At 33.2% G+C, this 15,914-nt stretch overlaps 1 protein-coding gene across 1 annotated transcript in view; it reads left to right on the forward strand.

Annotated features, from left to right (window-relative positions):
• Nucleotides 1–15,661, forward strand: part of LOC119643558 — a 61,695-nt gene extending 46,034 nt beyond the window's left edge. Inside the window, exons 7-10 of the mRNA XM_038042943.1 lie at nucleotides 10,925–11,109; nucleotides 11,415–11,577; nucleotides 11,804–12,121; nucleotides 12,238–15,661. Coding sequence (XP_037898871.1) covers nucleotides 10,925–11,109; nucleotides 11,415–11,577; nucleotides 11,804–12,121; nucleotides 12,238–14,042 — 2,471 coding nt within the window. The 3' untranslated portion in view covers nucleotides 14,043–15,661. The remainder of the gene's footprint in view (nucleotides 1–10,924; nucleotides 11,110–11,414; nucleotides 11,578–11,803; nucleotides 12,122–12,237) is intronic.
• Nucleotides 15,662–15,914: the final 253 nt, after the last annotated feature.

Raw genomic sequence — 15,914 nt, forward strand, 5'->3', positions numbered from 1 at the left:
TCGATTCGGCAGCCAGACGCTGATGACTTAGCTCAGAAACACGAAAAAAATTTTTTTCGATACAGTAAACTGGAAAGATCAGCCAGTTGAGCTGCCGAAATTTGGCATACTTGGCGAAGGATCACGTGATAGTTGCTTTGATTTCAGAAATTAGTGGAGTATTTTTGCCGCCCTGCTACTTGTTTTTCTGGCAGATAAAAATTATAAATATAAAGAATAAGAATATACGGATTACCGTCCAAACAATTTTTCAAGATTTAATCTTTTGAAATCCAGAAATGTGGATGACGTCTATTTATGCTGTACGCGACCCACAATGTCTATAAAATATTTGACAGGGTTGTAAAACTAGCTTAAAATTCAAGACATGAAATAAAATGTGTTTAAAAGAAGAGAGAGCCCTGTCTGAAATATTTAACTATAAATTTTTATTGATCGGATTAAGTTTGCAATATAGGTAAACGAGCCTGTTAGTACGTCAAAGTTGAAGAATTTATGGAGAAATTTTTAATAACCTATATAAGCTATGATAAGAACTAACACGTTCAAATAAGGGGATATATCAGGTTTGTAACATTTTCTGCAATTTTGTATTAACACAGTTCAAACTGCAATCACAACCTCATGCATACATTTTTGAACATCAAAAATTTTAATAATCCAATTCTTATGTATTTATCTTAGACTTCTCTTCCTTTTTTTTTTTAGTTTTTAACCATAATTTTGCATAACTAACATCTGTCGTAAGGTCATACAGTATATCGACATTCATGTCCCGGGACTATGTGAGAAAAATAAACTTTTAGCGAAAACAAAGTAGTCTCCTTGTAGTAGAAGTAATACAATCAGTGTAAAACATATCTGATATACCTTTTTACCCAGGTATGTTAAGTTGGTGTGGATGTATGTAACACCTTACTTGACTTAAGATACATTAACTTCTTATAGTTTTTATGTTCAACGGTTCGCCATTTTTTAAAAAATTTTGACAAAATTCGGAAGACTGAGGTGCTTTATCTCTAAGGGAAAGACTGTTGAAAATTGATTACACCAAACTCCTACCTCTGATAGTAGTTTTATTTCGTCAAAAAATGCTATATATCTGACTTTGTTGCACATAAATATTTGCTTTCTTTAAATGCTTTTACATGGGGAGAGGAGCGGGAGGTGATCCTAATTTGGTTTAATTAAGTTTTATGTCCAACGAAATGGATGTGGAAAATTTTGATTGCATAGACCATTTCCTTAACCCTCTTCCATATAACTATTCCTAGGTAAAACAAGTCTCCCTAAGTAGGCAAGGTCTGGTTTGTAATATTGCACAATGAAAATTAGTTTATAACCGTAATGAAACATAAAAATTAACAGTACCCACGTAAATATATTGTTTGAACACCTCCCAATGTGAAGGTTAGCTGAAAATGAAGAATCCCGCCTAATGTAAGGGTTTGATAAGAATGAAGAATCCCGCCCAATGTGAGGATTAGGCAAAAGTGAAGAATAAGTAGATATTTGACAAGAACTTTAATTTTGCTAAACTTGGGCTATTCCAGTACACGTTTTGGAACACCTTCCATTAAAAGTTTGCCTTTATATGGAAACAATTTATAATTATTGATATTCTAACATGAAAATAAATAAGCCCACCCGTTCTGTCTGTGTAATGTCTATGATAAAGGCTTTCCCAGAATCTTCGCAAAAATTAAATATTGGCTTCAATTTTCAGAAAATATTGAACGTACCTGCGGACAGGTTGATGCTAAAAAGAGACAATGCAAACTGAGAATATCTTTTCTTATGAAAATAAAAAAGAAAATACTCTTAACTTACAAAATACACACATGATGATAAAAATTTACGAGTATACTCTATAAATAGCCCTACAACCTCCAAACAAAAACGACCACTCCCATCCACTATTACAGGGTATCTAAGTTTGGTTTTCTTCCACTCTTTTAAAATAAAGGCGTATAGGGATGTGAACACCATCATACTTAAGTTGTATATGATAAAATAAGTATTATATACAATGATTAAAGGTAAGACCATGCTCATCACGATAATTTTTTATATATATCTTCATGGGAATAATATGAATGTTTGGACCAAATGGTACGTTTTTGTAATTTTTTTTGTAATATCGCAAAATGTTCTTGCTTCGTATGAAAAATGAATCACCTTCCGACTGCATTCTGCATACTATTTCAATTTTTCGACCATCAAAATGGGTGTAAGAAAGTAGAACAGACATGATATGATCCCTGTGATGAAAGTAAGAGATTTACCCTCGGTGGTGAAGTGTAAAACTTAAAATTGAACTGAAAAGGCAAATATCGTAATAAAATTGTGACTGCAGCATCAATAGTCCCATTGAGATTTACTCATATGCAAATAAATAAATTGTTGAAGAAAAAATATCACGTTTAAAGGGAAATTGTTAACTTAACAAAGAAAACGCTGGAAACAACAAACCTAACAAAAAATACTACAATTAATTCTATTTAAAAAGAAGACAGTAATTTGAAAAAAACCCGAAATATTTTCCTTCAAACTGGTTAACAAATTTCAAATAGTAAAAAAAAGGAAAGAGGGAATTGAAGAATTTGAAGAAGCAGCTAAAAAATGTAATGTACTTAGGAACACCATTATCAATGTTTTACCCTTCTATTTTCTATATATATATACATATATATATATATACATATAAGCGGATACTGTTGCTACCGCAACGTCTAAAATTACATTAGAGCAACAAAGTAGTTTTTCAAGTTTATATTAGGTTACAGATGTGATCGTGTGATTTTTTTTTTCTTACAATAATAAAGCAAACACAAAAGGTGAATATATAAATATATTCAGGCCTGGTATAAGCGACCAAAATTATATTTCACGTATTTACAGAAAGTGTAAATCAGCATTTCATTTTTCATGTCCATAATATTGAACAAAGAAAGATTGTTATATATTTGTGCATATGAATCTTGAAATTTATTCTTCCGTGCTAGAATGTTACAGCCATGCAGGTTGTAAAACAAAAATAGTTCCAAATTAGTTGTTGTGGTTGGTTTGTTTCCGTCACTTCCTATCAGAGTTCGCATTCTGAAGCGAAAGTGACAATGAAAGTCTTGCATACAAATTTTATGCTAAGACGGGGTTGTTAACTTACAAAACCACAAAATAAAAAATGAAGAAAGACTTACCTCCTTATTCTAAGCACATCCATTGGGATATCACTAATCGCCGAAACTCTTTAAAACCGATCTTGTTATATTTTTGTGCTTTTTTGGTACTCTCACGTTTAAGCGCATATTAAGAATTTTGATTATGATAACAGAGTGCAGTGTATAAGGTGTATAAAGCGATAATTTTTAATAATTAAAGGATAATATAAAAGAAAACTGCACAGTTCTTATGCAACTTTGTAAAAAATAAGCAATCGTTTGCCTACAAAGCAAATGTAACTTTTTTATTGTATTTCAATTAATTAATCAATTTCTTGAGATTGAAGAATAAGAAATTGCTACAGGGAGAGAATAGAGATAAGAGTTATTATAGTAATTTAATATATGAATAAGTTATCTTGAAGTTGGTTCTTTTTTATGACTACGTTGTGTCTTTTTTTACATATCATATCTTTGCTTTGTTAAGTTAGCAGCTTTGGTATAGCAAAGGATTAATATGGAGAGTTTTATTGTCACTTTTGCTTCAAAGTACAAAATGTGATATAAAGTGACAGGAACGATAACTGATACACACAAAATTTTTTGATATTTGAACGGTAACAATGAGAGAATAGGACTGTTAGCGTTAATAAATGAAGCTAATTGAGCTTAACTATTAATATATCATCTTGTTGTTCGTTCATTTCCCCAAGATTAGAATTTACGCACTTTTCCTTTATATTTTGTTAAAATTTTTAAAAATTATCTCTGTTGATCTTTGCACTATAATCTATTATAATAAAAATGGTTCATAACCCACTCACGAAAGCAGCACCACCACTTTATATTTTCTGAAGTCTCAAAATTTATGATTACAGGTCAGAATACCAAAAACTTCTAAAAGTTAACAAAACCGGGTTTACAGTTGTTTATTAGAAACATATGTTTTCACATTTTACAGCACTTTGTGGTAATTGTTAAATCATGTAGTTTTCTTTGTATATATACAAATGAAACAAAAATGAATGAAAAACATCAATTAAAAAATTAATGTGAGAGCAAATAGGCTTGTTGATTAATTGATGGAGAAAAGGACCTAAAAAAAGCAGAAACGCTATTGTCGTGTGTAGGTTGAAGAGGCAAACGGATAGAAGGACAGACAAGCTTAAAATCGTTTTCTAAATCGATTGGTATTAAAAGAAGTACGTGTATCTCAAGACCTTCAGGGTTTTGCGTACATCCGCACAAACTTAACACACCCTTGCTCCACAAAAGGTGTAGCATATAAAAATTGCTTTAAAAGAAAGTACAAAGAAGGTGAAGACATAGTTAAACAAACTATAAGAATTGTTTAAACGTTTTTATTTAAAATGAAAATAATCCAAAAAATAAATTTTTTCCTTTCAAAGCCTTTTAACCAAGAATTATCTACTATACGATATTTTATTAGGTAAAAAGCGCAAACATGCCAAGTTGTTGTTATTAACTGTATTTGCATTTATGTAAGAAATCGATCTAATGCTACGTAATAGCTTCAGCGTTGTCGTTGAAAAATATCAGAGTGGGTAATATTTTGTCTCCCGTTTATAGCACGAAAAATCATGCATCGGAACGTCCAAATAGTATAGGCATTATTGTCTTCTAAATAAATTATGCCTGCGGGCAACTGTCCGTCCTTTCACAATCATCAAAGAACGGTTTGACAGGTTTGACGGTTTGACAGGTGAAGTATGCACAAATATTAGTGGCATATCATATCATACAATAAGTGAGTCTAAAGGTGATCTCGGTATGGTTAATATTACGTTCACATTTACTTCTTTTAAACTAAGTTTAGAATTTGGCGTACCAATTTTTTCGAAGCTCTAAAGCAGATACTGGTTTCAATTTGGCTTTTCCGTTGGATAAATCGGTCTCACGTGCACGTTAATATACTATCTACCATTTTTTATCTCTGGAAAAATATATTGCCCTCTAAAGGGTGTCGTTTGTAGATAGAGTATTTTGAGTATTTCGCTCATGTATCTTTTTCCATAAATGGTTAATTTTTCCAGATTCGATTTCAGCTCATAATATCAAGCGTTGTTTACTAGTTATATCTTAAAATAACTATTTATTATTTACCTTTTAAACATTTAACAACGGGAAAAGTAATATACGTTTAATAATAGGCGCAGGCTTAACTTTTTAGCACAGAATGTTAACAGCACTTTTAAAAGCTTAAACAATACTTCGTTCTTGAATCACTTTTGCTGTATATATATATATTTTTTTTTTTTTGTTTTATAATGTTCTTATATATTTATACCTTAAGAGAAAGAGTTTTAATTTTCCGCAGAAGAATGATGGGTGCAACATATATTTGTAATGTAAGAAACCCTAACGAAAATAAATTCAGCCACTTTGCAAATAGACAAATAACACTCTCTCCCATGACCAAAAAGATTGATTCGGCTAGCTAAGAGCTTGCCTACATCAGAAGTCTAAAAAATATTTGAAAAAAAACATTGCTATCTAGTGTAATTTGTTCTGAAATTTTAACTCAGTTTAAGCGTTGAGACAATTTCATCACAAGCTTTTTCCTAAGGATTGAAAAATTGAAAGAAATTATATCATGCCTAGGGTAACTTCCTCCAACAAATTAATTGCAACCAATATGTTATAACCGCCCTTATTTTTATTTATTTGCCTTCAATTCGTTTAAAAGTAAGCAACGCATGTATACCAATTTTCTTGTGAGACTTTTGCACATTTTACACGAAAGGGTTTGTCCGCAGATCTGGGATCGCGAAACATTAAATGAATGTTCAATTATAAAAAAGAAAAGCAGACACTTAATCCAATACATTTTATTCTTAATCAATGTTTTAAACAAAAATGATGGGATTTCCAACTTTACAAAATATATATTAATTTTTTTACTTCCTCTCTTAAATGTTACAATGTTTGGAAAAAACATAACCATGTAAGAGAAAATATCCTACAAGTTGCAAAGTATTTAAAAATCTATGATCAGTAAATGTTGCAACATCCGGATGACAAAAGTTAATCTTCATTTACAGATTGTTCGCTTTAAATTAGATAAAATATATTTAAAACATTTGTGTCACATATAACACCTTAATCTGATACCGAAAATATTTTAATTACTGATTATTCAAAATTCATTGTAAGCCTGTAATTTATGTTTTTTTCTTTTTTCTGTTGTTGTGATACGTCCATCTCATTTTTTTCAACCGAAAGTCCTTATAAGCTGTGATGTGAACGTAGTTTAACTCTTTCAGCACACACTTCTATTAATTGCTCTCTCTTTTTTAAAAACTGTATTCTACCAGAGCAGTTATTTTATTTTCAATGAAAAAAAAATAAATGGATTTTTCAAACGTGTGTGGTGTAAGTGTCTGAATATTAGCGCCATTTTTAACATTGAATAAATAAGATTGTTTACTGCTATCATTTTTCATGGAAAATTGGCTAACATGATCAAATTTGCTATGTATGTTGGTTTCCAGCAATTTTTTAATCTACAGTCATTTAACATATCAACAGCTAATGAGGAACAATTACAAATTAATTTGCTTAAAAGTGAACTTGATGAAGCAAGTAAATATAAACCTAAACAGGAGAAATAAAATGAGCTAAAGTCGCATCTTCTGTGTCCACATATCATTTAGTATAATATATTAATATACGTGGGATTTAATCCTAGTATAGAAGACGTGAAACCCGACCTTTCTTTAGCGAAATCAGCTCAATATTTTTCAAATGCTTGACGTATCCCATCACATTTGTTTTTATAACGTGCATAAAAACATTCTAGAGAACACTAAAATACATGACAAGGACGAGTGCGATCATATGTATTTTTATAATTATCATTTCTTACTACCATTACAATTATTACGTTCACTCTCAAAGTTGGTAAGCAAACAAACATAACATTATATAAACAAACTTAATCAAAACAAGTCATTTATCAAAATGCTGAATCTACTCTTACTTTAAGTCAAATTTTAGAATCCAGGCGAGTAGACCGCATAAATTCTCCTATTACATATTTAAAAATATTTAATATAATTTTTTTAATGCGGTGGTTGATGAAGAAGAAAAAGTATTTGAGCTTCATTTATATAAAGAAATTAGAACAAAATTGAAGAAACACGAAATAATAACATATAGCTAAGTATTACTATCACTAAAAAATTGTTGATGGTCTAACTTCTCTAATCTAATTAATTCAACTAATTTATTAAAATTTATCAAACATAAGATTAACAGTTAGCCAGAATTAGTCAGAGAAATGCAAGGTTATAATTATATTTCGCAAATAATTATATCAATTATTGATGCACGTTTCAGTAGAGATTATTTATATAATTCTCTGGAAATGTCTAGTTAAAATAAAACAATTTGGTTCCAAGTTATAAAAACAAAATTGATACATTATTGCGTATTATATGTAAAAGCTCCCGCTAGATGCTGTTAGATTGAAACTGAGTTGTTATATTGGCCAAGAATTTGCTATTATTGAAAGTAATCGAATCAAATGCCTTTAAGCACTGGATTACGATAGTAAAACCTAAGATTTGATAGCGATCAAACCGCCATTAAAATTAATAATAAGGTACTCAGATTTTTAAAACAAACTTATATATAAATGCGCATAAATAATAGATAAACGTAATTTAGTAAAAATTCACAAAGCCATTAACTAAAGATATACTAAATTGTGTTTCTGGAATACTTTCCTCGTCAGCTAAATTGAATAAGGCGTTGAAAAAGGTTGTCCGATCATATTGCGATGGAGAAGACCACCGTTAGTAGGTTTCTTTACATAAGGGTAGTTCAGTTGAGGAACGATAAATCGCGGTAATGGGTTGTGCGGTATATGGGAATCTTCTGGACGAGTAGGTGAGAACGCTGAGAAGCAGAAGATACTCTTCTTAAAGGACTTGATTCTAAGACAAATTTCTTTCAGCTATGTAGAACACTTATAATTGCAGTTCACACGACCATCGCCGTACACTGTCCATGGCATTCCAAAAGAATCTAGATCTGAACACATACGAATTGCACTTAAATTTTTACTAGATTAACGCGTTGTAAATGGTGCGTACATGCGCTGCATTGAAGTTTTACCCTGTTTTTGAAAAGCTGGGAACATCCTCCAGTACTTCGAATATACGTTTTTCTCAACGAATATCATTTTGTATTCTAATGCTCAGAATACCAGCAGTTGCCGATTCTTTTCCATTAACCCCACCAAAGGGGAGGGGTTATTCGTCACTATTCATGTGCGCTAGGAAACAGCAGCATTTATGTTGTAGCTAGGTGCCGCATGGTCTCTAGCTGAAAAGGAACGCGTATAAGAAGAAAGGTCCTCCCATCTGCAAATAAGTAAATAGGGTTTGCTGCCACGCACAGGATATCATTAATGAACACCAGGAAGAGAGAGCAAAAGGAACAGACGATCGCGGTGCACTTGCATATAAAGAATATACGTCGATTACGTTTCTTATCAAACACTTGTCTAAAAATCTCGATATAAATCGAGCAAAAGTGCTGGCGGTACCAAATGCAATCAGCTTACAGTCAAGTATATCCTTGGAGATGTTTAGCGCAACAATCTTACTTTCGCGGCGATTTCGAATCCCTCCTCGATAAGATAGGACACTAAGTGACCAATGGATCAAGTTTTGCTCAAGCCATATTGGGCTATTATGGATACTATGTCCAGTGAACGCAACAGTAGTTTTTTAGCAATTCAATTTTTTTTAAATATTGTTACAAAATTCGCTTTTCTAAGATACAGTCCTTATCACTGGACCGTGGATATTTTGTTCAAGGAAAATACACTTCAACGTTTTTTTATTTACAATTATATTCCTTAAATGTAGGATTATTCACAATTTATTTTTGGCAATACTTTCAACTGCTCAACTTAAATATTCTTTTTCTATTGACCCTCCCTTCCACAAATATTCTATTTATATACATTTTTACAAGCATATTACTATACCTAAATTTATGGTTTTATTTTTAATCCCTGCTTGCTTTTCCGCTAATCGTTTTCATCGGCCGGCAGCTGCATGACGCGCCACGAATGTGCATTTGGTTTCTTTTCTCTTTAAGGAATTTATTATTTGGGAAAATGATTTACTGGAATAAACTAGATTTGAGATTTCCGCAATAATATAATCACACGTTTGTGAGCTGAATCACCTAGAATGAACGGGCGCTCATAGTGGTTCAACAATCCTAACGGCGGTGAAAGTTACTTTGACAATAGTATATTGGTGTACGCTAACAACTAAATCTTAAATGTAAACGTAAATTTGATAAAACGCTTGTGGTAACAGTTTTGCGTGAATATATACTTTTACTAGATTTGCTTTTTTATAACTTTTTGAAGTTATTTACCAAACCCTGACGTTGCTTTATAGTTGCATGCTGCTTTTTATAACCAAACTCTTGACTATGTATTAGCGATTTGGTTTCAACTCTTGCATTAGTTTTGGTTAGAAAACCCCTGCATAAAATAAATAAAGTGTCGAGTTAAACTATATGAAAACACCTATACTAATCCAGTCCACGCTTGCTAGGCTTTGGGACAAAATTATTTCAATTACTTACAGGGAGAAAAAAACTGAATATTAAAAGATAACAACATGACTTTCCTTTTCCTTCAGATATTGATTCATGCCATTTTTATTTAAAATAACTTCATGTAATTAACCGCCTCTTGACTTCTGTAAAAATGTAATCCTAGAACACCAATTTTTAGCCAATTTTCCATGGAGAGCTACTATTAGTTCATCAATAACACGACTCATCTTGGAAAATAGGGTCATTGAGAGTTTGTGAGGTATTGAAATAAACCAATGATCTGCGATGGTAAGCTCACATTACCATTTTTGGGGATTACAAGATCATTCAATTTTTCTCTCAATAAATTGATTGTAACAGAAGCTATTTGGTATGTGGTACTTTTTTGTTAAAACCACATATCGTCCAAGTCGAAATCATCATGATGCTTCTGTAAGTTCTGCATTAAGGGTAACTGAAAAGTGATATTTTCCCTCCGCAAACCACGCCCAAAAATTATTTTTGCACACGTAAAAGTCCTGCAGGAACATCGGATGTGTTTTCTTTACACCACAGGGGTAATGAACCTTATTTACGAAATGAATATTTATAATTCATTTCATTCAATAAATTAGCTTTATCTCACAGGAACAAAACGTAACCGTGGGTTAATTGTTTTCGTTTAAACAATTTCTCAACACTGTGAACGCATTGTATTTCATAAATAATGGCAAAGTCCAAGCAATAGTAAAGACAAAAATTTACAACAAACGGAGGGAGATGTCCTTGCCGAAGATGAGCTCCCAAAACGTTTTCTAAAATAAAATAAAATTATACATTTGCATGATATGATGATGCGCATATCAATTATTTATCAGTTATATATATTTTGTTTAATTTACGCAATAAATGCTCCAGAGCTCAGTCTGGGCTGGAAATTTTGCCAAACCAGGTTTCACGTCGTTTGACTGTAGGTGTTCAGCTATAGCTAAGATAATCTTTTAGAAGTCGACCCTCCATCATAAAGCCAGCAAACCGATGAAACTACTGCCAGTTGTGTGTGGGGCAATATTTCTTTCTAAAAAATATTTCCAAAGACGCCTCTTAATAGTAATGCAAAAACAATTTTTACTATGGTTTTAAAAACTACATATTCTTATATATTTTTATTATTATAGGCGAGCGACCATATAAATGCCACTTGCCTGACTGTGGCAGAGCCTTCATACAATTATCGAATTTGCAGCAGCATTTAAGGAATCATGACGCTCAAGTGGAGAGAGCCAAAAACCGTCCGTTTCACTGCAATATTTGTGGCAAAGGTTTTGCTACTGAATCCAGTCTCAGGACTCATACATCCAAGGTCAGTACTCGCCATTTAGGCACAATATCTTTAAAAAGCTTCAAAAGGCATGTTAGTACCATCATAACCCCCATTTTTCTTCTTAATAAGGCTTGAATTTCCAATTTTATTATGCGTTTGGTTTTCACTCTAACAAATTTTTTTTTAAATCCAAATCTTTCTTTGCTTTGTTCCTTATTCTTGCTACCGGTGCGGTTTAAAAATATTAAATAAATTATAAAAACCAAATTGAAAAAATTAAACCTGAAACCCTCCCTAAAAAAACATATATTAAATAACAATAAATTAAAAATAATGAAAAACAGGAGCTACAGCTGCATCTTGGTGTCTTGCAGCAGCATGCGGCATTGATTGGTGGACCTAATGCAACCTCATGTCCCATCTGTCACAAACTTTTTTTAGGCACTGATGCTTTAATGGAGCATATGAAACATGTACACAAGGAGAAACCTAATCAAAATACGAACAGTAAGTTTATTCTTTATCAAAAATATATAAACAAAAAACAGGCCTTATGTCTCTTCTTTGCATATTTGCTTTCTTGCCACATTACTGTTGCTCAAATGATTTAAGAAAACTCATGAAACCTGAATTGAATAAACCGTTTGATTTCATTCAGTTATTTGTGTAGGCTGAAAGAATATTTAAACTGTCTTTTGTTTTCTTCTACTATTTTATTCTTTTCAAACCGTAGGCTCCTTTATTGATAACATAGGAAGTGGGGTTGTCACTTGTGTGAGCAATGGTGTAAACGTAGGCACGTGTGCTGGTAGTGCAGCGGCTGACACCGGCGTCTGCTTACAATCTTCGGGTCCTTCTTCTGTCTGCAGTGATCCTTATTCAACGAAGCGGCGCACCGCTAATAACCCGTGCCCGGTGTGTGGAAAACATTATGTGAATGAAGGTTCTTTGCGTAAGCACCTAGCTTGCCATGCAGAAACGAGTCAACTAACAAATAGTTTGCGAATGTGGCCGTGTTCTGTTTGTCAAGCGGTTTTTACACACGAAAATGGTAAGACCGGAAAACGCTTAGATCTATGGTTTCATATCAAAGAAATTGCAACTTGTTTTATTTCTGGATGCTTGCTCCATTTAAATTTCCTTCTCCTTTTTTCCACATTTTTAAAGGTCTGCTTACACATATGGAGCACATGCGAATGGATCCTAAGCACCAATTTGCCGCCCAATATGTACTCTCTCGCGCAGCAGCTGAAAGGCGTGAACGTGGTTCATTATTGGCGGTTACTTTGGCGGCTTCAGCCGGAACGGGAGCTGCAGGAACCAGCGGATTTATGCCTTTATTAAGTGGAGAAATTGGTAGTCATAGAGTGATTAACGTTGGTGGTGATGGTGATGGTGGTGGTGATATTTCAAATTCTCTGTGTCCTTCTCCATCTGCACATTCTGATTGCTCTTCCAATGGAAGGCCATCATCATCGACCACTTCCGATCAATGTAGCGGAATTAACTTGTTAACCAACAATAATGATAACAGCATGAATAATAATAATCATAATAACAACAACATCAACAATAATAATAATGACAATTGTAATACGAACGGCAGCAATTTAAATCTAGGTGACAAATTAAGTGACATATTACGCACCACCAACAATTCTAACAGTCATGCCCCTGCTCAACATCATCCTCACCATAGCTCTCAGCCTCATCACCATACGCATAATCTCAATAACCATTCTTACAATAATGTTAGCGTAAGCATTGAAGGAGAACTGCACGATGTCGCCAATCGTATGAGTCTAATGGCGGCAGCGTCGGCAGCTGCTGCCGCTGTTGCCGCTAGCACAAGCACAAATGCTTTGCCGAGGGTACCATCTTCTCCACAAGATTTTTCCGTTGAAACGGTTAACACAGCACAGGTTAACGGAAACGTTGCGGTTCAAGCAGCCGTTGTAAATCTAGCGACTGCTATGCGAATCAATCATGTCAACAATAATGGCGTCAACAGTGGAGCAACAAATATGAACAACAATAATATGCTAGTGAACCACAGTAACAGGAATCAACAGCAACAACCGCAGCAGCAGCAGAGCCTTCAACAACAACAGCATCAACAAACAACCGAGCAGACGCCTTCAGAACGCCGAACTTCACCTTTACATAATTTAGTAACCGACAATGCACCTATTGCAACTAGTATGATTCGCAATTCTATGTTAGACAATTCTGCTGAACTTCGAAATAACAACCATCCACACCAACAACGACAAGAGGAAAATCATGATCAACAAAAACAGACTCACAATAGAGCCAATTATAGCTCATCCATTCTTCCAGCTCCTTTACCCGCTGCTCTTGGCAACACAAACACGCACCAATCACATCATCACTTTGCGCACCAAACCTTAAATACGCCAAATCATCATCTTCAGCACCATCTAGAATCTACGCACACACCCCAGACAACGACCCAGCATTCACCGCAGACATCTATACACATGCAACAACAGGCTGAAGCGATGTTACGCTCACATACTGAGGTTGCCTTTCGTTTAGCGGCTGGTGTTGCTGTTTCAAGTAGCAACAATCAAAATAGTGGACCCATCGGTAACAACAATAATAATTGTAGTACTAACTTAGGTCAGTTATCTAATAATAACAACAATGACGATGACATGAATGGTAAGGTAGAAACCAGTCCGCGTATCCTAACGAGCACCAACGCAAGTGCAGCAACGGGTTGTAGTGATATCAGCGCTTCGAATCGTGATCCCACCCTCCAAGCACCAAAAATAGAATCTATTGCACCCGCCAGCGACATTAGTGGAACCGTACGCCTGCAGGAACATCGTATTGAACAAGCTTTGCGTTTACGTAGTGATGCACGGACTTTCAACTTCCTCTCAGGCAATCGTCAGCAGACCGCTGCTATCAATTCTAATACATCAAAACCGCAGCAACAAAATTAGTAAATGTAAGAGGAAACAAAACATATAAAAGGAACACTACAATTAGATAAGTCATGGGAGCGAGTCATTCACTTCTATTAGAATGTTTCATGTTTGCTACTATAATGGGAACATTTTTGAATATTTGCTTTAAAACATTTTAGTGCCAAAAAAAAAGAAACAAAAATATATATAAACCATTTGGTAAAATGAAAATAGACCAGGCACGATGACATTGGCATCGATAAGAAAAAAGCGAGCAGAAGTTCTGGCACGAAAGTGGAGCGTATGAGAATTTTATGGAGATCGATTTCCAATATTTCAGCGAAGAAGATCGGATACTTCCTTTTTCCCATACTTTATTTTCTTTTTCCGCTTTGAATACGTGTTTTTGTCCGATATATTATTTCTTACATTTGATGTTCGTTTCTTTCCCCAAGAGTACGTCTGGTTACTATGTTTGTAATAAAAACAAATACTTACAAGGCGGGGCATTGTGATTGTAGCCACGTGAGGCAGGTTAAGACAAGTGCAAAGACATTTTGTAAACGTGCTCTATAAATTAGTACTACATAAGTCAATGTCAATGCAATATATTCTATTACTTCGTTTTCAAACAATGTTCTCGATCTCATATTTAGCGGGAACTCCTTCCTGCAATCTACACGCTCCGTCTTGCACGAAATAAAAGTATAGAATTATGTTTCTGTGTAAAATAAGCGCAGCCAAACATTTCGCACATAGATTCCCATATGTTTAATAGATGTTTCATTCCGAGAAAGATTAATATTAAACAATAAAATAACAATAAATATTAAAAACGTATATTAACAAGATGTCGATTGCGTCAATATATTTCAGCCAAGGTTATGATCGAATTTTTCAATACAACATAAGAACGTGTATATACGTAAATATTGTCATAAATATTATTATCAGTTCACACGCCAACATACGTTTTTACTTTATGTGTAACGCATTTACCTCACCTAAATAACTACAGTATGTTTCTAAATCAAAATGCTCCGTCTTCAAAATATATTATTTTGTGAAAATACAGTAAGTAAATATAACTATACAACGGATGTCGTCTCACATGTCGCGCATGTCGAGAAAAGGAGATATATAGTAATAATACGTAATCATTCGTAATAATTTACAAACTTATAAAATTTGAAACGATTGCAATATAAATTAAGTCTGACATGATAGGGTCACATAATGATATCCAAAGAAAAAAAATTAAAATTATATTGGAATAATAAGAGAAAATTAGTTTTGATCTATGTTAAATTTTGAAATATGAACGACGAATTATTAAAAACATTTAGCAAATTTTAACCGAAATAGTAATTACATTTATGTAAAAAAATTAGAAATAAATAAAACAATAAAAAACAAAAAAGTATTACAAATATTTGATAGCCACAAAAATAAAACCACACTCTGATAATAACAATAATAAACTTAACAAGCAACAGAAATCGTAGATAAAGTCAAAAGAGAAAAGTTTTGTTGAAAAAATAATACCAAAAACACATGCAAAAAATATTGGTTTTTATACTTAAGTGCGCTTCCTAAAGATGGGAAATTTGAAAAATACTTTACAACCTACGATCAAGTTTTTTTTATAAAACAAAGACGTTTCTGAATCGTCTGAATCCTTCTTAAAAAGCACACTCTGTTATTCTTCTGATCGATCTTCAACGAAAATGTTTTTAATATTTCATAATTAGAACTTTTGCAACATATTTATTTATAATTTTAAATAAAAAATGCTCATCGTTTTCAGTCTACGTATAATAACTACGTAAGCTTACTGGTTAAAATGAAAAACATCAAAATTCCATGTTGCTTATATTGCTCAGTAATGTCGTGCCTTTTAGGATTTTC

The sequence above is a fragment of the Glossina fuscipes genome, unplaced genomic scaffold, assembly GCF_014805625.2.
Source record: "Glossina fuscipes isolate IAEA_lab_2018 unplaced genomic scaffold, Yale_Gfus_2 61245, whole genome shotgun sequence".
Lineage (NCBI taxonomy): Eukaryota > Metazoa > Arthropoda > Insecta > Diptera > Glossinidae > Glossina > Glossina fuscipes.